The 23,128-nt window shown below is 45.7% G+C and overlaps 1 protein-coding gene across 5 annotated transcripts in view; it reads right to left on the bottom strand.

Moving 5' to 3' along the window:
• LOC144762305 (exportin-5-like) overlaps nucleotides 1-23,128 on the bottom strand; it is a 2,106,094-nt gene that overhangs the window by 1,564,460 nt on the left and 518,506 nt on the right. For all 5 annotated transcript variants that reach the window (XM_078647454.1, XM_078647456.1, XM_078647455.1 and 2 more), the window contains exon 11: nucleotides 6,346-6,471. In XM_078647454.1, coding sequence (XP_078503580.1) covers nucleotides 6,346-6,471 — 126 coding nt within the window. The remainder of the gene's footprint in view (nucleotides 1-6,345; nucleotides 6,472-23,128) is intronic.

Genomic DNA, 23,128 nt, shown 5'->3' with positions numbered 1-23,128 from the left:
GATTTCTGCGGTCGTCTACACATGAGTTGGAACCCCTTCTCCTGCAACACTGACAGTCGTGGATGATACGTCAAAGGCATTTGCGGTGCATACAGCAAAGGGAGTTGCAGTCTGCGGAGTATTCTATGCCACGCATCTATCGTACAGGAAACTGTTGTGGGGTGCATGTCCAGGATCTCAACCGGCCCATGAACAATGCCAGTCAGAGGCAGTGGGTGCGCTATCCAGTCTTCGGCCGCTAGTTGCGGCATGTAGCTAGTGGGTCTCAACCAGTGGTGAAGGAAGTGTGCCTGGGCACTGAGGTAGTAAGCCTCAAAATCAGGGATATCATACCCCCCCTTAGCGTACGGTTGCATCATCACACTTCATTTAAGTCTAGGTTGCCGCCCTCCCCATACCAGCCTGATGAGTTCTGATCGCAGAGTTTAAAAAAAAATAATAATATGGGATATTTAGGAAAAAAAAGAAAACGTGGGAGTACCACCATTTTGATCAATGAGATGCGACCCGCCATAGACAGGGGCAAAGCTATCCATCGTGTAACGGTGTCTTTCAGTTTCATATCGGCCGTGCCATAGTTCATGCGCAATGTTTCCTCCTTATCTCTTGAGATCCGCACCCCCAAGTATTTCAGGTCATCATCACACCATTCAATCGGGAAGTCTAATGGAAACTTGGTCACAGCAGGCGTTAGTGGCAGAAACTGGGACTTATTCCAGTTTATTTTTACGCCCGATATTCTACCAAACACCAAGAATTCTCGCAATATCGCATTCAAGTTCGTTTGTGGGTCTTTGACGTAGAGGGTAACATCATCTGCATACAGTGACACAGATATCTGTCTTTGGAAACACCGGAAAGCACTATCATGCATCTGTCAGATCCTGCACGCCAATGGTTCTATTGCGATGGCAAACAATAGACTGGATAGGGGGCACCCCTGCCGAGTGCCCCTCGTAAGTGAAATCCCAGTTGAAAGATGCCCGTTGACTAGTATCGACGCCGTGGGCGCAGTATATAACAGTTTCACCCAGGCCATAAAGATAGGGGGAAAGCCCATTCTCCGTAACACCGTAAACAGGTAACACCACTCTACTGAATCGTAAGCCTTGGAAGCATCCAAAAGAACTGCAGCCAACGGGACCTCCAGTGCCACTGTGTTGACAAGGGAGAAAAGGGTCCTAAGGTTATGACTCGTAGCCCTCGATGGGACGAATCCCGATTGATCCGGTAGTACTATGCGAGTCATGAGCAGCGATAGCCTAGTGGCCAGAACCTTAGCCAATATCTTCGCGTCACAGTTAAGCGACAGCGGCCGGTAGGAATCACAAGTGACAACCACCTCGCGCATTGACCCCCACCTCAAGTGACACCTCAAAGACTTCGCGTAGCACCGGCGCCATAATATCAATGTAGCACTTGCAAAATTCCGCAAGAATACCATCCAATCCCGGTGCTTTCCCATTTTTCAGGGACATAATAGCATCTTTTATTTCATCGACTTCCAAAGGGGATCCCAGGAATTGTCTGTCTGTGTCGCTCAACCAGCAGAGGGCAACGTCACCAAGAAAAGAATCAAAGTCTGTATTAATCGTGGCTTAGGAGGTATATAGTGTTGTGTAGTGACTAGTGAATGCCTTCCCTATGTGAGCATTGTCCCTCCGCATGTCCCCATTGCTATCTACTATCTCTAGAACAGTGATGGGTCCTCAGCCATTCCGTATAATGGCGGCTAAAGACTTCCCAGGCCTTTCTCCCTCCCCATATCGTCTGGCACTCCAATATTTACTTCGGAATCGAGTTTCACGCTCCGCCTCATTCTCATATTCCGTTAGTTTACTTCTGAACTCAGCTTGCACTCCCGGACTATCTCCCCGCTGCATGAGACATTCCAGATCTTTCAACTCGCTCTCCAATCTACCGATCGTTCGTTGAATGTCCCGTAAGACCCCAAAGCTCTTTGCAATACACACACCACGCTTAGTGACCTTAAAGGCCTCCCATACATTATCAACACTCTCGACAGACCCCTGATTTCGCGGGAAAAAATCAGCTATGTCCTCCCGCAGTTCCTCCCGAAAGACCATATCCCGTAGTGCCGTGGGCTGTAAACGCCAATGCGGTCTGGGGCAGTCCATGCCCGGAACCTGCAGGGTAACAACCACAGGACAGTGGTCAGAGTACGTGCGAGCTGGTGTTTCACACTCGACACAGTGCCCACCAAGTGATGTGTAAGTAAACAATAGTCCAACCGCGCCCAGGTCCCTGTATGAGAAGTGAAGTGTGTGCACTCTAGCGTCTGGGGGTGTATGTGTCTCCAGCTGTCTACCAGCAAGCCTTCCTCCATTATGCCCTGCAGAACCTCTCTTGATTTAGGGTGATATTGTACCAGTCCATCCGCCCTGTCAAGTATAGGGACCAGTGCCACATTAAAATCCCCGCCCCAGATTACATGCACAGATCCTATGTTTAGTATCTTACCCCACAACAGTAGAAAGAATTTGGGTGCATCTATATTGGGAGCGTAGCAATTCACTACCGTGACCGTGTATTCTCCTAGTCTACCCCAGACTATCACATATCTTCCTGCAGCATCAATTACTTTACCCAGGAACGGGACATTACGTTTAATCAGTATTGCAACTCCTCGAGCGTAAGAGGAGTAGGAAGAGAAGTACCTGCCACTTGCCCATCGATTTGCAAATGAGGGAGTGGTGTGCGGAGGGGTGTGCGTCTCCTGCAACAGCACCAGTTGTGCTCCGTGCCTGTCTAAATAAGACAATATTTGTCTACATTTTCTTGGATTATTAAGGCCCCTCACGTTCCATGATAGTATCGTCAGCAGCCTATTCCTAGTATCGCCTGGAGTGTCCATTGTAACAGTTCGATCCCCACATCAACAATGTCACCAATTTTGGGACCAACCCAACATCACCACCATTCCTTGCAGTCGTGTGTTGTGCCTGCATAGTGCCCTGACGATATTGGTCAACCGACTCCCCCCCCCCCCTTGCATCCTTCGAGTTCCCACCCCCTCCCACTGAAGCAACCCCAACTTGCCAGTACATGTAACCCTCCCTCCAGCCCTCACCCCTTTCCGCACCCCAACATCATCAATAATAACAAAATACCCTGTAGGGGAACTCCCTTTGGGGGAACCCCCAGAGGGCAGCACGACCACTCTCCCCCCCTCACGCCTTCGGACCTGTTCCACCATTAGGCTTTAAACTAGGGAGGAGAGCGGTCCCCGGCATACATTACCACTGGGACTACTGCAAGACTGCTGTCTTCTGCACCATGTCAATAGTCGAAGCAAAGGCCATCATTCATAACCCTCTTGAGAGTTAGCCACAGTCAGGAATGTCTGTGATAATACAACAACACGATTCAGTCCTCATTGTCTGTGCCACGCTCTCGTTCTCGCCGAGCATCATCACGTTCCGGTCCGCCCTTGTTGCCTTTCCACAATGACCTTAGGAAGTCCTCCACCTGTTGAGGGTTCATAAAGAAGTGCTGTCTGCCCTGGTGAGTCACCCGAAGGCGGGCAGGGTACAACAGAGCGTAATCAATTTGCGCCACACGCAACTTTTTCTTAACCTCAATGAATTTTCGCCGTTGCTCCTGCACCATTGGGGTGAAATCCGGAAAGATAGAGAAGGGGACACCATTGTATGTCAAATCCTGTTGAGTGCGTGCTGCCCGCAACGCCACATCGCGGTCCCTATAATTCAGCAGGCGTGCGACAATGGGTCTTGGAGGTGCTCCAGGTTTTGGTTTAGGGCCGAGGGACCTATGCGCTCTCTCCACTATAAATTGCGTAGAGAACTTCTCAGCACCTATAGAGGTAAGCAATAGCTTCTCAATAAAGTCCGCCATACGCCCAGTGTTTGTGGATTCGGGAATGCCTGTGACGCGGATGTTATTGCGTCGCCCCCCCGAGCTTCCAAATCCTCGTTCTTAGCGGCAATATCCCGCAGTAGTTTGTCCATTCTCGCCAGCTGCGTGGTGTGGCTAGCCGTCGTGTCGTCTGCCTCCGATATTCTCCTCTCCGCTTCTTTAATGCGATCGTCATGTTGGTCCACATTATCGACGAGGGCATCCATCCTGGAGGACATACGATCTACCTTATCCACAACAGTGGCAAAACCTTGCCGCATTTCGTGCAGGATTTGGAGCATGTCTAGTTCCGAGGGACCCACGCTACCGGCCTGTAGATCTGGGTTGTCCATGGAGCTCTCGCCAGCCGGCGGTTTAGGCCCCTTCTTCGCTGCTTCAAAAGTCAGTTTAGGCTGACGCGTATCAGGCTTCCCCATCGCTCCCGACTGCCGTGAGCAAGCAAGGCGGACAGCGCCGAGCGCTCACTACTGCCTCAAGATACACGTAGCCCTAAACAGGGTCAGCTCCCCTGGCAGAGCTTGTATCAGCCCTATCCACGTGGCTCTCTCATTTCTGTTCCGTTCTCCACACCAGCAACACTAGCAAGTACCTGGCGTAGCTGCAACCCCGTCGGATGGATACCGTGTGCCTCCCCACCGCCGGACTGCGGCCAACTGCGCCACCCTAGCTCTGGCGCCGATCCCAGTGCGGTCTTAACCCGGCCCCAGGGGGCACCTCACTGCATCAGCCACAGCTCCAACGGGCTGGTGGGCAAAGCTAGGCAGCCGTATGATGTACACAGAGCACCTCTACGGCCGCCGCACGATGCTGCAGTGGGGTTCTCAGGTACTCATGTGCCCACCTTCGGCCAAGGCAAGGTGATTCAGTCTGCGCTCGCACCCCTCGCAGTACTCCGCCACAGTCGCTATGTATTGTATGGGGCTCACAGTTCAGGTAGACCGCATGCTGGCACCGCTGCAGTCCGGGCGCCCCAGCTCCCAAATCCCTGTTGCGCAGCACAGCACCTCCCGGGGCAGGAAGAGCGCAGCCAACGGTTTGTCACTCTGGGGGAGGCCCGGCATATACGCGCCTTGCGTATTCTCAATGTCCGGCCCCGCGCTAATGCTCAGCAGATCAGCAGCCCTTGTCTCCCTTGGACCGGGACCCGACAACCGCTTCAGTATGGGGGCATGGGAGGGGGTATTACAGGCCTGTGTCACGGTGTGGTCCGCTCGTCCTCGGCTGCCTCGAGGCTCGCGTTTCCCAGCAGCAGCCCCTCCGCTTCCCCAGGGCCTACTGCACTCGTGGCGAGCCGCGGTCTTTCCTGCGCGCAGTTGCCGGTCAGCGTCACCACCGCAGCTCCAGTCCTGCAGTCGGGCAACACTTCAGAGCCTCCGCCAGCCGCCCCACAACTTCGAATCACTCCGAAACTTTCACCGATCACAGCTCAGAGTGGCAGCAACATTCGGGCGCAGTACAGCTCGGTTTCGTCCCGGTTTGGCAGGATATTTGTAGGATATTTGGTCCGGGGAGTAGGAGCCTTACCGAATGGCGGCCATTCAACTCGTGCGCCCTCTAGCGCGTGAGGTAGCCAGCTCTTTTATGATGTTATCATTGAAGAATATGTTAAATACAACTATTTATGTTACATGTTGTTTTTTTTACTAGCAATGATAAAAAGAAATTAAATGGCTGAGCAGTAAGTGAGGAAAATATGTGAAGTAGTAATTAAATAGGAGGTTCCCCCATATGCTCTCAGCAAATGGGCCCTCTAAGAAATGACATACACAATGATTAAGTTTCCTAACTCTATCTCCCTAACCTAATTTCAGCAGAGGCTGCAGTTGGCTTCATCAGTCCTATGCATACTGCCAATAATATGATGTGTTCCTCTGCCCAAACCTACAATCCCCTCACAGTTGTGCCCTAATCTAGTCTCACTGTAATCTTCAGAAGGCTAACCGAGGGAGCCATTCTGCTCGTCCTACCTTATTCAAGTGATCCTGGACCATTGTTAGACTCCTTCAAATTTTGATTTTCTTTCCTTACTCTCCCTTGGTGATCATGAGAATCCCAGAATCTCATTGTCCTTTCAAATGAATTCCAAAGTCGGATCTTACATCAGTGACTGCTTCATTTGAGCCCACAAATCTCCTGCTCTGTGGCTGTAACAGCAAGAGCGGTTCTACTCAAATCTCTAGGTCTATCTGCTCACACCAATGACTCCAATATATCACAGCTTCACCTCTAATCTGCTAAATGTCTCATTTTCAGTCCAGTACAAAATACATGGGCAATACCCCCTTAGTAGCAATAACTTTTAAGATTGGCCATTTTCTACTGATTTGGCCTTTATACAAATAAATTAAGAATTTTACACACAGAAGCTATAGCGTGCCTTGGATTAGCTGGCACGCCATACCCTCCTTTATTTTATAAAGGAAAAGGATTGAAATTGTAAAAACATACCTTAATCAGATTCGTCCTCGTAGCAAGTAGATATTTTGGAAGCAGAGCCAGGAAGAGAGGGTTTCTGGATAACTGTGTATGTTTGAAAAACATTAACCAGGTAGGCTGGGTTAAGGAACTCAAGTACTAAAGAAATCAAACAAAAAAAAAGCAGGTTACCCAAACCATCACACTATAAGCCACAAAACTACGTAACAAGTCACACACTTTCAATAACATTGATTGTGGAGGATATTGCATTCCCTCTCCAAACTTTAAAAAAGTCCCAGAGGCAGGGGGGACCATGGGAACCTTTACATGAAATAATTTTGAGTTGGATGGGTGCACAGCTATTTTGATTTCTCTTTGGTGTTTTAGTTGATTTTTAGGTTCTCCACAGGTGACGTCATGACCCCTCAGACGTCCTTTAAGTAAACATATCAGTGATTCCAGTGGTTCACTGGAACCATCCCTGGGGGAACTCAAGATTCTCCTCTCAATCACAAGGGGATTCCACTACAACTTCATCGTTTTTAAATGCAGTTCAAATATTTATTTTTCAAAGTTCATCTTATTGCTTTTTAGTATTTTCAACACATAATGCATTATCAATATTATTTCATATCCAATGAATTTCGGGTATGAACATTGCCCTTCATCAGGGGACGATACTGTTAATAAAAAAACATAAGAACATGAATGTCACTCGCTATTATACATCATCATATCACATTGATTATCTGTCTGGTTCAGGGAGTTCATAATGAAATAAAAAGATAAAGACTTCCGCCATGCATCATCGGCGACATTTCGGTGGCTGGGATCCTGTGGAGCTGTGACACTGCCCGATCTTCCCGGTGCAATCGGACCCTTTGCGCTACTTTGTTTCCCGCTCGAGGGATGGTTTAATGTGGGTACTATTGACAGGCGAGGCCAGGGGTGAATTCGCCTGGGATATGGAGGGACTCATAGATGGTTGACGGTGATTTCAGAGGCGCTTAACGGGGCTGTAACTGATTGAGTTATACGTGATTGCTGCTACTTGTATATTTTCTACTGTTACTGTTCACACGCTGTTTGCGCGCGGTGGTGGGAGGGGCCGGATGACCTGTTCGAGTGCCCTTCTCCTACATTTTTTCTCTCTTTCTTTTTCTCTTTTTCTTCTCTGTATTTCGGGTCTCTTATTTAGGGCGACAAGCACGCTGCTGTGGGGATAGGCCGTAGCCTTCTGCAGGGGTTCAGGGTTGGGGGTTGGGGGATGGGTTTGTTCTTTTGTTCTCTCTTTGTTTCTATGGCCCTTTGCCCTTTTCCTTTTTCGATGTCGTCGTCTTCCATGTCTCCCTTAGTGTGTTCCGCCTTGGGGGGTGGGGCTAGTTCGCTATGATTGTTATGTGTTTTTTGTATCTATCCTGACTCGTATACCCCTTCCCCCGCCCTTTTCACTTTATGTACATCGCTGGCTTATAACTTTTTGCTTTTCGTTAGTTGTATTGGGGTGTGTGTGAATATGCGACATTGATTCTCAATTTATTTTTCGTTATTGTAAAATGAACCATCTCAGATCCTTACTATCGCATGGTATCTTCATTGTGTGTTATATCCTGGATGCTACTCAGCCTTTGAACTCCGGACCGTTGTATATTTTATGCTATGTTACTTCTTAACCGATTTGAATAGCGGCCGGCCGGATTGGTTGTAGGCCCATGTGTGTATTTCCGTGCTGCATCAATAAAGGTTCTTTAAAAAAAAAAAAAAAGTAAAGATAAGTTTAGGACTTACATGCCTGCTTTGATCCTAATTCATATGTGCTGTAAAAATGAATGCGACAGATCGAAGAATTAGCACCCGTGGGTTCGTGTATATACGAGTTTCAGTATAGCTGTCTGTTGTGTTAGTCGTGTAATGTTTACTGACCTTGTAAATGAAGTTTAACGGCCTCGTGGTAGTCTCTTGGTGTGTGTCTCCGATTCAAAGACGCCACTGTGAAAGTGTTCGCCATTGTGGTAGTGTGTTTGAGGGTGTGTCCCGATCACGTGGTGTGCTGTGGCTGTAGAAAGACTATCTCTGTGTAGTATGCTTGTTTGTGGAGGAACTGGCGGTATCGATTATCTTAAAATTCGCTTGTTATGTGCTGGCAAGAAAAATGAGTAGTGTTAAAATGAAAAAATAAAAATAAAAAGGTACATATGTTTTAGACAAAATATAAAAGCTGGAATCGAACCCAGGTGTGTGTGAATTATGTGGGTGATGTTCTATGGCGGTGTGCTATGTACCAGTGATGGTGATTCAGATGAAAGGTACATCCATGTTAACAGTGATCACAGTTATTCCAATTGGCACCTTGGAAACATTACTATAGATAACAGGAGAATTCGATTCTATCATTGAGTCCATATGGCTTTTGAGTGGATAGTTTGTAAATCCAAAAGTTGTCTCTCTGTAGAAGGAATTTTGTATCTTCTCTTCCTTCAATTTTTGCGACACATTCTAAAATGATAAATTTAAGTTGTGAAACATTATGTTTTTCTTTCATGAAGTGTACAGCCACTGAAGATTTGGTGTTCTTTAACCGAATGTTGGACTTGTGTTCTGTGAGTCTGATCTTAATACGACGTTCTGTCTTTCCCACGTAAAGTTTCCCACATGGGCATTTTAGTGCATATATAACATTTGATGTGTCGCACGTTGCATTCACTCTGAGTTTAATTTCATGGCCCCTCATGGGGTGATTGATTTTGCTTCCTTTTATTATGCTGTTGCAATTGCCACAATTCAAACATGCTTTGGTTCCCTTGAAAGTTTCTGTTGTTTTTATATTGGGGAATTTCTGCTGCCCTTGCTGTTGATGCCAAGTCTTGCTCCAAGTGTCCTGCGGAGCTCTCCAGACCCCTAGCTGCCTTCACGGACCCGCCCGCCTGTCTCCCGCAGCCTGACCGCTCTGATTCCAGCTAGAGCGGGGCTGCCGAGAGGAGACCGGCGAGGGGCAAACTACATCCCCCAGAAGCCCTTGCTGGGGTCCGTGTCACCGGGGAGCGCCAGGCGGCGCATTTAAAGCGCATCAGCCCCGTCTCGCGGGACGCCGGGCGAAGCCCTGGCCAAGGGCGGGCCCGTTTTAGCCCGTTCAAGACCGGGTAAGACTGGACTGGGCCATGTTATGTGCAATTTGTACTTAAATCGCGTTATTTAATTGCACTGTGAAACCGGTCTCATCTAGCTGTCACCCATACTGATCGATAACGACGACCTGATTCCGTGCGCTGTTTCTCCTCCCTGCCAGGAAATGACCTCCACAAGAGCATTACGAAATAAAACTGCGCAGAACACAGCCCTAATAACTGGCCCCATAGATCTCTTTATTACCAGAACAAAGGAGGCGATCAATCAAAGTATATCTCTGTTAGAGCGGAGGGTTTCGCAAGAGTTGGAAATAGCGAGGAGGTCCTCTTTAGGCCCCCTCGCTCATGTCCAAACTCCAACACAGTTAAGGTCGACCACCTCTCCTGCCATGCAAAATAAAACCGTCGCAGAGATCTACACCGTTCCTAGTATGGTCGACTTATCCGCCACCCAGTTGTCCCTTGATTCATGTTTATCCGGCGACCTAGAAAAAACACCAGACTTATCCCAATGTCAAACCCATGTGGTATCATCTGAGAAAAGGAAAAAGGATAAAGGGAAGAGGGAAGGCGCCATAGCCAAACAGAAAGAGAAGATAAAGAACACAAACGGAACCAAGTTTAATTCTATTCCTTTTACACCCTCTGCAAATACCCAGGCGTCTGATGCAATTCACTCTGTACAAGGTCCACAAAATGATAACAACATTCCCCTACCTAATTTCTGTGATAGTCCTGTGAACTCAACTAGCGCGCGGTTGGCCAGTGGTACTTGCAGCTTATGTGCCTCAAATGCTCAACTAGTAAATAGCGTGGGGGAGCTTTTTAAACGTTATTTACATCCAGTTGAAAAAAGCATTATGAATATTGAAAAACAGTTGGCGAAGTTGAACACCTTACCTTTCAACCAGAAAACCTTGGCCTCCACGCACTTGGGGGGGGGGGGGTTAAATCCAACGCCTCGGGTATACCTTTTAAAGCAGCTCAAACTGATACCCGATCCCCAATTGTAGAATCTATAAAACCTGCAGACGCACAGATTGTGCAGACACCTGCACATGACATCACTGATACCTCTGCAGGGATAGTAAAGGAAAAGCCCAATAAAATCCAAGACACCTCTAAGCCCTCTAAGCCCATTGTAGGTTTAACGAAGGTTTCTGCCGAGGTAGTCAAGCCAAATTCTACATTACACCCTACTCCAAAAGTGCAGGCCACACAACCAAGGGGAGAACAAGAAAGGAGCTAGGCCTAGGCGGCCGATACATCTCCCCCCTGAGGCGACACCTTACACAGTTATTCTCACGGGGGTCCCTGAACTGATGGAAAAAACACGGATGAACCTTCTTGGTCCCTCCGTAACAAGGTCCTTCAGTGGTTAGGTACTAACAGACCTCTTCAAGCCTCATATTCTAGTAGAATTACCTCAGTCCGTAGAGTAGCATGGATTGGGGATTCTAGAAAAAATATACAGGGCGACTGTGTTATAGTCAGCTGTGGTGATTCCCCCACGGCGGATTATATTTGCTCCTGGTCTGACTTAGAAAAAAAGGGGGGGATTGATGCGTATCGTCTCTCCTTTTTTTATCCACCAACGAATGTATACAATAATGCAGAATCCCAATTCTGGGAGGAGGGAATGGACTGGTCTTGGAACCAAGTGGGCCACTGGAATGGAAATAGATACAGATCGAGAGACTGGGAACCTAGACCCTGGCAGCCAAGGAGAAATCAGTATAACCTGGATGGTTGGAGGGGCATTCCCCTGAGAAATAGGTATGATTGCCTTGACATGGTCGATTGACCACTAGGGCATTCTGTAAGGTCCAACAAGGAGTGTGGTACTGTGTCCAGCCTTCCATTAAGTAATAAATCTGACTTGTGCAAACTGAAGCTGCCCCTCTCTACTTCAACCCTGACTAATTTGGAATCTGACCCTCTTTGCCCATCATCCAATGAGCCATCTGAAACTTTCATACCAGAAACAATACACAAAGGTTTTTTAGACCCGCCAGGGCACAACGTAGAGATCTGCGCGAGCCCACAACACTCTGAAATAGTACCTTCAAAAACAGTGAGGAAAGCTAATCTGGCTTTAACCTCATGGAATGTCGCGGGTCTACACAAGAAATTGAATGACCAGTTATTTCTAGCCTTTATAAGTAAATATGACATTGTTTGTTTCCAAGAATGCTGGGATCAGGAGGAGTCGCACATTGAGGGTTTCTCTACCATCTTTACACCTTCTACGCAGGGAAATCGGGGCAGGGGTTCTGGGGGGCTATGTACTCATATCTCCAATCTGGTGAAACTCACAGTGAAGAAAGTTGTATGGGAAGGGACAAATGATAGAGTGTGTAAATCCCTGCAAGGCCTCTCGGTTGTTGGTGAGGGGATAAACCTCCTTTTAATAAATCTTTATAATAACATCTGGAAAGAAGAACCGAAAGACATCATTGAGGACCTAACTAATATCTTGAACGTGGGATCAGGAAAAGCGGATTGCACCCTTATCATGGGTGATTTCAATTGCCACTTATGCCCCCACAGTGGCGTGGACATCTGTGGTATAACTGATGTCAAGGGTGAACCGAGCTCTCATTTTGAGCACTCCACTTTTGGCAACATGCTAAACCAACTCATGCACCAATGGGATCTTGGATATGCAAATGAACTCTGTGAGCCAGCAGTTGATTTTCAAACAACCTTCCATGGACATGGGGCGGGGACCATTATTGATTTTATGCTGATATCTAATAATAGACAGGGACTCGTCCAGGGATTCAACATTGAAAACCTAGCAATCAGCGATCATTTCCCAATTAGTATCAGCCTGCACATGGCCCTGCATGATGATGGTCACACTCTGAGTCTCCCTGATAAATTATACTGTCACTCCATTTCTCTTTCCAAAAGAAATGGCTATGCAGTGAAGTGGGCAAAAGTAGATCACATAAACTTTCTAAAAGATATAATAACAAAAGACCAGGAGCACTTTATGACGTGCTTGGAGCAAGACCCCTCCCCTGAGATGGTTAAGCTGGCTTACAGCAAGATAGCTGATACCATAAAGGATAAACTGACTAGGAAATGTAAAGACAGGGAAAAGATTAAACTGAACCGCTGGTTCAATTCTGCATGTTCCAAAGCCCACACATCTTTATTGCAGGCCATAAAGACACTCCCAAAGGATATTAAGCTAGTTAGAGAAGCGAGGTTAGTGTACAAACAAGCTCTCTTAAATAGGAAAAATGAACTTAAAAAGCAAGCTTGGGAAGCACTAATTAGAGCTAGCGCCCTTCGTGATAATATTTCCTTTTGAAGAGAAGTCAATGGCCCATTTTTCATAGAAAGTAGGACTGACTCCCTCGATATTGCGATAGCTGAGGACGTCTGGGTCAATTTTTTCCACGGTATTATATAAAAGGGACGATTTATTTGAAATGAACCATAGTGAAATCCCTGTAAAAAATCTTATTGATCCACAATCAGAGATAACCTACCTCATAGATACCTTCCCTTTGAATATAGTCTTCTCGCCTGCTGAAGTCGAGCTGGCCATCTGTGAGAGCGCAAACTCAAAAGCTCCAGGTCCAGATGGCATTCCCATCGATGTATTTAAAGACAGTTTGGACCTCTGGGCTCCGCTTCTCACAAATGTTTTAAATGCCTATAGTCAAGCAGGTTTTCCTGTTACGTGGCAAGAAGCCATTGTAATCCCAATTTTTAAAAAAGGCGACAGACAGGATCCCAAATGCTATAGGCCTATTTCCCTGCTCGATTCCCTGATGAAAGTGGCTGGAAGAGTATTATTGACGAGATTACAATCTTGGGCCAACGAAGAGAGGGTCCTATCAAAATTTCAGTATGGTTTCAAGAGAGGTTTGGGCACAGTTGAGCAGGGCTTGAATCTGGCACTAATAACCAGCAAATACACGATGGCTAAAAAAGGTAATTTGTTCATGACATTTGTCGATCTAAGCTCGGCCTTTGACTGCTTGGATCACAAATTGTTATGGTCAACCTTAACTAAGTTAGGCTTAGATCCCCCCATTCTGAATTTTATTAAGGAACTTTATAGAGGTGCAGGAGCAATGGTCCGTTACGGCAAAAATGGTGAATGCACCAGGAAATTTCCCATAGAAAAAGGGGTTAGGCAAGGATGCATCCTGGCACCCTTTCTTTTTAATCTTTATATAAACGAAGTGGCAGACTTTTTAACGAACCTAGAAGTTGACTATCCGAAAATAAATGGCTCGTCGGTACCAATACTCTTATATGCCGACGATGCTGCAATAATATCCCGTACACAGATAGGCCTTCAAAAGGCACTAACCGGCTTTTCAACTTTCATGGGGTCCAGAGGGTTGAAGATTAACGTAGGAAAAACTTTTACCATGAGCTGTACCCCCAAGAGAAATTTTAAAACAGACTGCAGAACCTTCGTTAACCAGTCCAAGATAAGCTTGACTAAAACCTTTTCTTATCTAGGCATCACTTTTAACAACAGAGGAACCTGGTCAACAGCGATAGCCTCACAAAATTTGGCCTTCACCCGTACTATTGGAGCAGTAAAACAATTTGCCAAACGCCTGGGTGGAAAACCCATAGATACCTTGATTAAAATGTATGCAGCTAAATGTGTATCCACAGCAACCTACGGCGCTGGCATATGGGGGACGGCCGATTGCTCACAAATTCAACTAGCAGAAAATGCTTTTTTCAGATACTTGCTAGCTGTTCCTAGATCTGTTTCTACTACTATTTGCCATAAAGAGCTAAATCGAGTGCATATTAGGGATTTAATAAAGGTTACTCCTGTCATGTTATAGCATAAGATCTGGTCATCGGAAGAGACAGCCTTCAGCAGGGATGTGATTCAGGACTGTATGAATCAATCTGCGGTTAAGAAAATTATTTGGCTTCAATACATCAAAAGCTTTATGACCTCCATTGGGCACCCTGAACTCTTCGCAAATCCGAGCACATGCTCATTAATATCGAAAAAATCTTTAAAAGACATTTGCCTTGCACTGTTGGAAGATAGACGGTGGCACTTGGATGGTAACAAGTCAACAATCATTTCTCATCGCCGGATTCTACATGGACCTGGCCTACACCCTTATCTGGCTCCGAAAAATTCCAGTTATACGCAAAATGCTTTTAACTAGGATGAGAACTGACTGCTTTTACAGGCTGATAACATTTCCGACCCCAAATGACTGGTCGCCGTCATTGATAAAATGCCCTTGTGATGACATCTCGACTCAGTCTAACATCCACAGCATTTTTTTCTGTAAATATTATGAGTGGGGGAGAAAGAGACTTTAGTTACCCCTATTAAGGCTGTGGGGTCTGCGCCAATGCAGACCTGCTCTAACTAGACTGTACATGCTACATGACGAACTTACTGTGGATACAGCTGCCAAATACCCGAAATACGTGGTTAGAACTAGGGGCACTATGACCTAATACTAGAGTTGTCCCTACACATATATGCTGCTAATAGTATATTTAATGAGCTGATTTCCTCTGATTCCCTTTTTATAATGTTTTTTATATACGTTTTAAGATCTTTTTAATGTTTGACTGTATTACACATGTGGTATGAATTTTATATGTGCTTTTGTGGTCTTTTAATAATACCGAATAAAGCTATCTTGACTGACTGATGAGGTTGGATCATTTCACCCATATTTCTTGCTCTAGTGAAAGCAAACATTGGAGGCTGTTCAAAGATATTGTTTAAGTCTGGTTCCAGCCATTTCTGGGGCAAAAGGACAGAAATGGCAGTCCTCTTCATGGCTCAATTTGAAGAAAGATACATTTTTGATAACAACCCATTTCGGAGCCATATTACCCAATGGCTCCGTTATATTGACGATGTCTGGTGTCTTTGGTCTGGAACAAGTGAGCAGTTAGACCAATTCACAGAATGGTTGAATTGTAGACACCAAGATATAAAATTCTGCTATGCCAAAAGTCGGAGTAAGCTAACATTCCTTGATGTAGATGTGATTCCAAATGATGGAGTTCTTTCGGTCACACTGCACCGCAAGTCCACAGACAAAAACACAATTCTACACTTTGGAAGTTCACACCCCAAAAGTCTCAAAGAGAAATTGCCGTACGGCCAACTGCTTCGCAGTCGCAGAAATTGCACATCTAAAGAGGATTTTGAGATACACGCAGGCACTTTTTGTGACCAGATGCAAGCACGAGGGTACCCCAAAAAGATGCTTAAACATGCCAGAAAAAGAGCGTGGTTTACTCCAAGGGAGACACTTTTACAAAAGAAAGAAAGAGCTGTTTTGGACAGATTAGTCTGTGTATCCACTTTTGGACCGGGGACTAATAAGTTCAAACAGATAATAATGCGTAACTGGCATTTATTGGAAAATCTAGATGTGAAATACACACGACCATTGTTTGCAATGCGTAAAAGCAAAAGTATTGGCCAAGAATTGTTAAGAGCAGATCTTCCCGTAAAAGAATTGAAACAAGACTTGCTGTCACAATGGGGAATGAAACCAGTTCAAGGGCACCACAAATGTTGGTAATTGTATTGCCTGTGAAAACACCGTGGAAGGAACAGATTTTGTACATCGAAATATCAAATGGAAACATCCCACGTTTACTAACTGCAAGACTAAAAATGTTGTTTATGCAGTCATCTGCCTATGTGAAAAGATTTACATAGGCAAAACAAATCAACAAATAAACCAAAGAATAACACAGCATCGTTCACGAATCAAAAAGAAAGGGAATACAGCCCCAATGGTTGACCACTTTACAAAAGAGAGCCACTCTGAACACGATTTTAAATGGACAGCATTGTTATCTAATAATGCGTCTAAAAATACTGCTGATATCGATTCAATGTTGTTGGCTAAGGAGGCGTATCTAATAATGAAATTTAACAGTGTCTTTACAGGCCTCAATGAGATGTCAGAGTTGTCAAGAGCTTAAGTATAGCCCAGACTATGTCATTTATCTAATATGTAACACATCATAATGCCGCTTACTTAATATGAATTGCCAACTTTCCAGGCATATAAGCTGGTCCCCAGACAGATCCACAATAGGAGTTGAGACTAAGAAGATAACAGGGCATGAATTAGGCCAGTGTCCCTAAGAAAACAGTTGACATACCGTTGATTTAATAAAGTTGCATTAGTTTTGAACAGTAGTGTTTGGGGCATTTAAATAAAGTGCGATGTTGAAGGCCGATAAACAGTATAACTCCTGGATCACATCCTCTCTGGATACACTTCTTCCTAAAACCGCCATCCTTAAACATACCAAACGGATACCTCCAGCCCCGTGGTATACACCTGAGCTCAAGTCGCTACGGCAGGACTGTAAAAGAGCTGAACGTTCCTGGAGGAAGGAAAAGTCCAATTCCAACAAGGATGCTTACCTGATCTCCCTAGCAAGATACAAATCCTCCATTGGCAAGGCAAAAAGCCTATTCTTTCAGGAAATAATTGAAAGGGCCGCTTGCTCTAGCAAAGACACTTTCACCATCCTGAAAGATCTTCTTAAGGTCCCTGATCCCGGCCCGAACAACCCCCCTGACCCCAAAGCAGACCAGGAAAAATGTCATCAGCTAGCCAGCTTTTTCCAAACAAAGATTAAAAAATCCTCGACTCCATCCCTTCTACCAACCTGGGAGAGAGTGACGACCCCCCCGACACTCCGATCTCCCCTCGCCTATCCTCCTGGGGGCAAATAACCATCAAAGAAGTTGAGGATACGCTAAAAGTCATCAAAAGCGGATCTCCTAGGGACCCCGCCCCGCTACGAACCCTCAAGGAAGTAGCCTCCATCATCATCCCCCCCCTCACCCACCTGATAAATGCGTCATTACAACAAGGAGTCGTTCCCCTTAGTTGGAAAGCGGCAGTTCTTAAAGCGCTTTTAAAGAAACCTTCCTTGGACCCGGCGGAATTGGCCAACTATCGACCAATATCCCTTCTCCCCGGGACCAGCAAGATTGCAGAGAAACTGGCGAACAAGAAACTCTCTCAGTTTCTTGAATCTAATAACCTGTTAAAAAACTCGCAGACAGGGTTTCGCCCAGGGCAGGGCACCGACATCGCCCTCCTGGCGGCGGTGGAGGAGGCCAGAGCACTCTTAGACGAAGGGGGATCAGTGGCAGTGATCCTCCTCGACCTGAGTGCGGCCTTCGACACCGTCAACCACCACCTTCTGATCAAACGGCTCAAGAGGGTAGGAGTGGAGGGCACGGCTCTATCTTGGCTCTCCTCCTTTCTGGCCCAACGATCCTTTCAGGTTTGGGAGAACAACACCTGCTCCTCCGAAACACCCCTCCAATGTGGGGTGCCTCAGGGCTCCTCCCTGAGCCCCACATTGTTTAACATCTACATGTCCCCATTGGAGGAGGTTGTGACCCCGTTCGGAGTGAGCATCGTCAGTTATGCGGATGACACTCAACTAGTGGTCTCCCTTTCCCACCCTAGCCAACAACCTGCGGACTTATTCAACTGCTTGACGCAGATACAAGGGTGGATGAATAGCTCAGCCTTAAAACTGAATGGTTCAAAGACGGATATTCTCCTGCTGGGTCAGAAAGGACTCACCCTCCCTCAGAACATCTGGCCACCCTGTCTGGGTCCCCCCCCCTGACCCAAAACAGGAAGTAAAAAGCCTGGGTGTATGGATCGAAACCGACCTCTCACTCACTACCCAAGCAAAAAAAGTAGCCGGTACTTGTTTCGGGCTACTGAAATCAATGAGAAAGATCCTGCACCTACTTCCCCGTACTTCGCAGAGACTTCTCATCCAAGGCCTTATACTTTCCAGGCTCGACTATAGCAACGCTATCTACCAGGGCGCGCCCGAAGCAACTCTGAATAAATTACAGAGAATCCAAAATGCGGCCGCCCGAATCCTTACTAATACCCCTGCCAGAGCCTCAGCCAAACCTGCACTGAAGCTCCTTCACTGGCTTCCAGTGAGGGAACGAGTAATATTCAAAGCTTTATGCCTGGCGCATAAACTACTGCAGAATCTAGGCCCCCCGATTCTTAGGAAATTTATAAGACCATACAAAGCCCCAAGATCTCTTCGATCGGATAAGGAGTCCTTTATCACCCTTCCTAGATTCAAGAAAGCTCGCTCGGGTGGAAGACGCTTCTCGGTCCACACCGCTCGCCTCTGGAATGCTCTCCCCCGAGACTTGAGAACAGAACCTAGCTATTTACGCTTTAGGAAACGGTTGAAAGCTCACCTGTTCCCTTAAACGCTACCTTCGTTCTTCCTGAATCTGCTGTCCTCCCCCCCCCCCTTTTTTCGCCCCCGGAACCACAGATGTAGGGATTTTCAGCGCTGGGATACCTCAGGGGGACTACGCGCTCTATAAACTTTTTTAATAATAATAATAATAATAATTCAAACACCCAAACATGTGGATGTAGCATATTGCGACTAATTTTATTTGTTTTAAAATTTGCGTTTCAGTAATTGTTCCGATTTATTCTGTGACGGAAACTACGGGTCCCAGATACCAACGGGGCGCCAGTCTGAATGCCGCTTAATTATTTAACCACTTCCGGGTCACCGCGCTGGCGTCTAACAGCCATTTGGTGGCGACCGGCTTGGGTGGAAAGCTTGAATGCTCTGCATGACTGGATTAACAAAATAAAAGGTGAGATATGCGGTGCCGCTTTGATTTATTTTCGTCGGCCCGCAGTAGTATTTAAAATGTCACTTATTAGGGCTTTTTTCTTTTGCAGATTAATATCGGATAATTACGAAAACAGACGCTTACCAAAGAGAGGACAGATAATTTTTCATAAGGCAGAAGTGATTATTCAGGTAGGATTTAAGCCATAATAGGCATTTACAATACTAAGTAAAATCCCCCTGTTTTCGTGAAGCATCGTTTAACAAGCGAATGCTTCGTTGTTACAGGAACGCTGGGAAAAAAACCCGCAATTCATCATTTTCCCCAAAAAAAGGAGAGAGCAAATCATCCATATAATAAGGTACGCTTTGGGTTATTTTGTAACTCTTTTTGATTCAAAACAAGCGTAGTCCACCGCTTTATGTCGTACAATTGGTTTGTCCCTTGTAGTAAAACCCCGACTTCAAACCTATCTGCGGCAGTGCTCTGCTCCGTCTCGATCCTAGGGGGCCTGATTTTCTCGTGTTTTTTTGTCTCGCTTACCGTTTACTGCTAACGATGGTACGTCGCAGCGCTAACCACTGAGCTTACGAATCATACGCCCTTCTCCGTGTGATACACAGCCCGAAAATCAAGACCGCCTTTCTTCCCCCGATGTGCCTTGAGCAAACGACCGTCTACCGTGCGCAGGAGACTGGGCGCGGCTGCTCCGCGGAACTGACCTGCCGCACTAGCCGTACGAGCGGAGGTCGACACCCTTCCCAAACCAAGCCCACACCTGAGTTGTTACGCTGGGGGCAAGCGGCTCTGGAGCTCCGCAAGGCTAGGCGGATACAAAGTCTCCGCAGAGATCCGTGCATAAGCGGCATCTGTTATGAGAGAAAGCTGGAGTTTGGAGATAAGGCTTCAATAAAATTAGACGGCGGTTTTGCTTTTACACCTAAAGGGGCACTGAATGTGAGTGAATCTAACGAATCACCTTTTGGGAGTCGACACCACGCCAAGGAGGTGATTAAATTTTGCAATTACCAAAACTTCACAAGCTCAACAGTGGCACACATGAGCACTGCAGAACCTGCCAGGAAGCTAAGAGGTAAGAGTTCAGCAAAGGGTTTGGTGGGGGCCAGCACATCCCGAAAAAAGAGAGCTAAAGACGCCCTGCATGTAATTGAGGAGGAGGCTGGTTCAGGAAAAAGCCCCCAAAACGGGGAAAAACTAAACCCAGATCAAGAAACATCCTCTTACCTTTCAACTGAAGTAAAAGCTAAAAGGGGCAGGAAACGCGGTAAGGTGAAATCCCCTACTGCTATTACGCCAAAAATTACCCCGTCTTTGCGCTCATACTTTAAAGTAGTTCCCCAAGTCTTACAAATTGGAAAAGAGCAACTGCAGTCTAACAATAATATCACTGCTCTAAATCTGGGCTCAGAGACCATGTCAATCAATGGGCAGATTATGCCCACTGCCACAGAGGTCACTTTCGCAAATCCCTCGCACACTCAGGCTAAAACAGTAATTATCGACTCCCCTCAAGAGTTACAACCAGCAGAGATGTCTCCTATAGAGGACGAAAGAGAGGGTTTATTGCCTAAAAATCCAACAGACCTAGCCGCAGAGAATTCTGATGGGGGGGTAATAGTGGATGAAACAGCGGATGAGCTTGTGCTTTCAATACCTCTAGAAGGCTGTAGTGACCCCACTAGCGACCCTATCTCTGTAACCGTAGCCACTATCGAAGACAACTTTGAGGCGGGAATGTTTTCTGAACCCTCCTTGATAACGTCTCAGGAAGTAAATGGGGCCGTAGGAGGTAGCCCAGAAACTATATCCATCGTTTCAATACAACAAATGTTTGCAGCACTATCGGCAGAAATTAAGCAAGGCTTTACTGAGTCAGCCTCTAATCAGAGGGAGATAAGAAGTTTTTGTGAGTCCCTTGATGAGAGAATAGGAACCTTGACGTTGAGAACCCAAGCTTTGGAAGAAACAGTGGGTCAAATATCCATGAGAACTGAGGCCTCCGAGGAAGACATTATAAGGCTAAAAAAAGAAGATCAAGCCCTTTCGGAGAGAATGGAGCTCTTAGAAAATAATGCAAGACGTAGCAACATACGTATCTTAAATGTTCCTGAAGGAAGCGAAGGCACAGACATAAAGAGCTACGTTGTTACTCTATTAAAGGAAACTTTAAATCTTTCCCACTCCGTTGAAGAGCTTGCAACAGACATTCAACGCATACATAGGGACCCTTTCAGACGCAACCCACAGCGTACTAAACATAGGAAAATTCTTGTCAATTTCCATACTTACTCAGTGAAGGAACAAATCTTAAACCAGGCACTTAAGCTGAAGTCGCAATCCTTTAAAGGCTATAACTTTCAGATCCGATCTGATCTCTCCCGATTCACATTAGACAAGCAGTGGGAGCTGGGTCGGAGGATGGACGCCTTTTGCAAATACGGAGCTACAGTACAGTTGGGTTTTCCCGCATCTCTCAAGATCATGTTAGACAATAAAATGCACAATATTAGATCAGTGCAGGCTGCTGACGATCTTTTGATCTCTCTTGGTAGCAGGAAGCAGAAGGAATAGAGCTAGTACTACTGAGGTATAGCACGTAGATGTGTTGAACTATAGCACTACACACCTTAACTTTTCCATTATTGATCCTAATTGATTAAGAAACCTTGGTATTTTAAGACATACCTAAAAGGAACACCCTAAATGTTAAGCCCTTAAAGGAAAAGGAAAAGGAAAAGGAAAAGGAAAAAAAAATACAAAAAAATGGGAAATGGGCGAAATAAAAAAAAAAAAAAAAAAAAAGAAGGGAAAAGGGAAAAAAGAGAAAAAATAAAAAAAATAAAAATAAAAAATAAAAAATATTTGCCCATAAAATAAAATTAGATCTAAAGGCGAGTCACACGTTAAAATAAGAGGCACATAGGGTCGAGATGGGGAAGAACTAGGGGCACTTACTTCCGGAAACTTCCGGTTGGTGAGTGCAGGGTTTTCCCAGGGTAGGGGGGGGGGGGGGGTAGGAAGGCACGAAGGGGTGGCGGGTTACAATCACACTTTAAAAAATGAGCTCCAATCTTCTTCTTTTTTTGCAAATAAGTTTACACGTACAATGTTTGATACTCATCTCAAGCTTGACAGTTATCTTGTATATAAATTCTCACAAGGATTTCTAGCTTTCCTGCCAGTCTCATCAAACAATCCAAACGCACAACTCAATGAGTAGACTTAAATTACTATCCTGGAACGTTAATGGTCTCCGCACCAGGCCTCGTGCAAAAAAAATCATGCAATATTTACGAGATTCCGATGCGGGGATCATTATCCTCCAGGAGACACACTTAACCGAGAGTGAGATACTCGAGCTGGTTCGAAGGAATAGGTGGATAGAATCATTTGTTTCAACTACACAAGGATATAATACTAGGGGGGTCTTGATTCGCTTTAAGAAATCAGTAAGGTTTAAGATAAACCAACAAAAAGTTGATTCTGGAGGTAGATGGGCCATTGTAGCAGTAGAGATAGGTGAAATGAAGTTAACGCTAGTGGGGTACTATGGTCCAAATATTGATGATCCCTCAGTACTAAAAACCCTATTTAATCACTTGTTAAATTTTCCAGACCCAGTGATTATAGCGGGGGACTTCAATATCACTTTGAACCCACTTCTGGACAAATCCCCTAACAGCAGACAAAAATCTACCTCTAAATCTAGAGACTGTCTCTTAGGTTTAATGAACCAGTAGGGATATGTCGACATCTGGCGGGTAAGAGAAGGTCAAAGGCAAGACTTCTCTTTTAGAAATTTGAAGTATAGACACAAATCCAGAATCGATTTTATCCTCACTAGTAGAGCTTTGGCTGACGACATTATCTCAACACACTATCTCCCAATACACCTCTCTGACCATTCAGCAATCGAGTTAGTATTAAAACATCCTATGGCACCTCTTATAAGAACATGGTCCTTTGATAGATCTTTACTCTCGTTACCAGAGGATATTGAATTTTTACAGCTAGAAAC

The sequence above is a fragment of the Lissotriton helveticus genome, chromosome 6 (genome assembly GCF_964261635.1).
Source record: "Lissotriton helveticus chromosome 6, aLisHel1.1, whole genome shotgun sequence".
Taxonomy (NCBI): domain Eukaryota; kingdom Metazoa; phylum Chordata; class Amphibia; order Caudata; family Salamandridae; genus Lissotriton; species Lissotriton helveticus.
The sequence above is the reverse complement of the archived record's forward strand: the minus strand, read 5'-3'. Positions and strand labels throughout refer to the sequence as shown.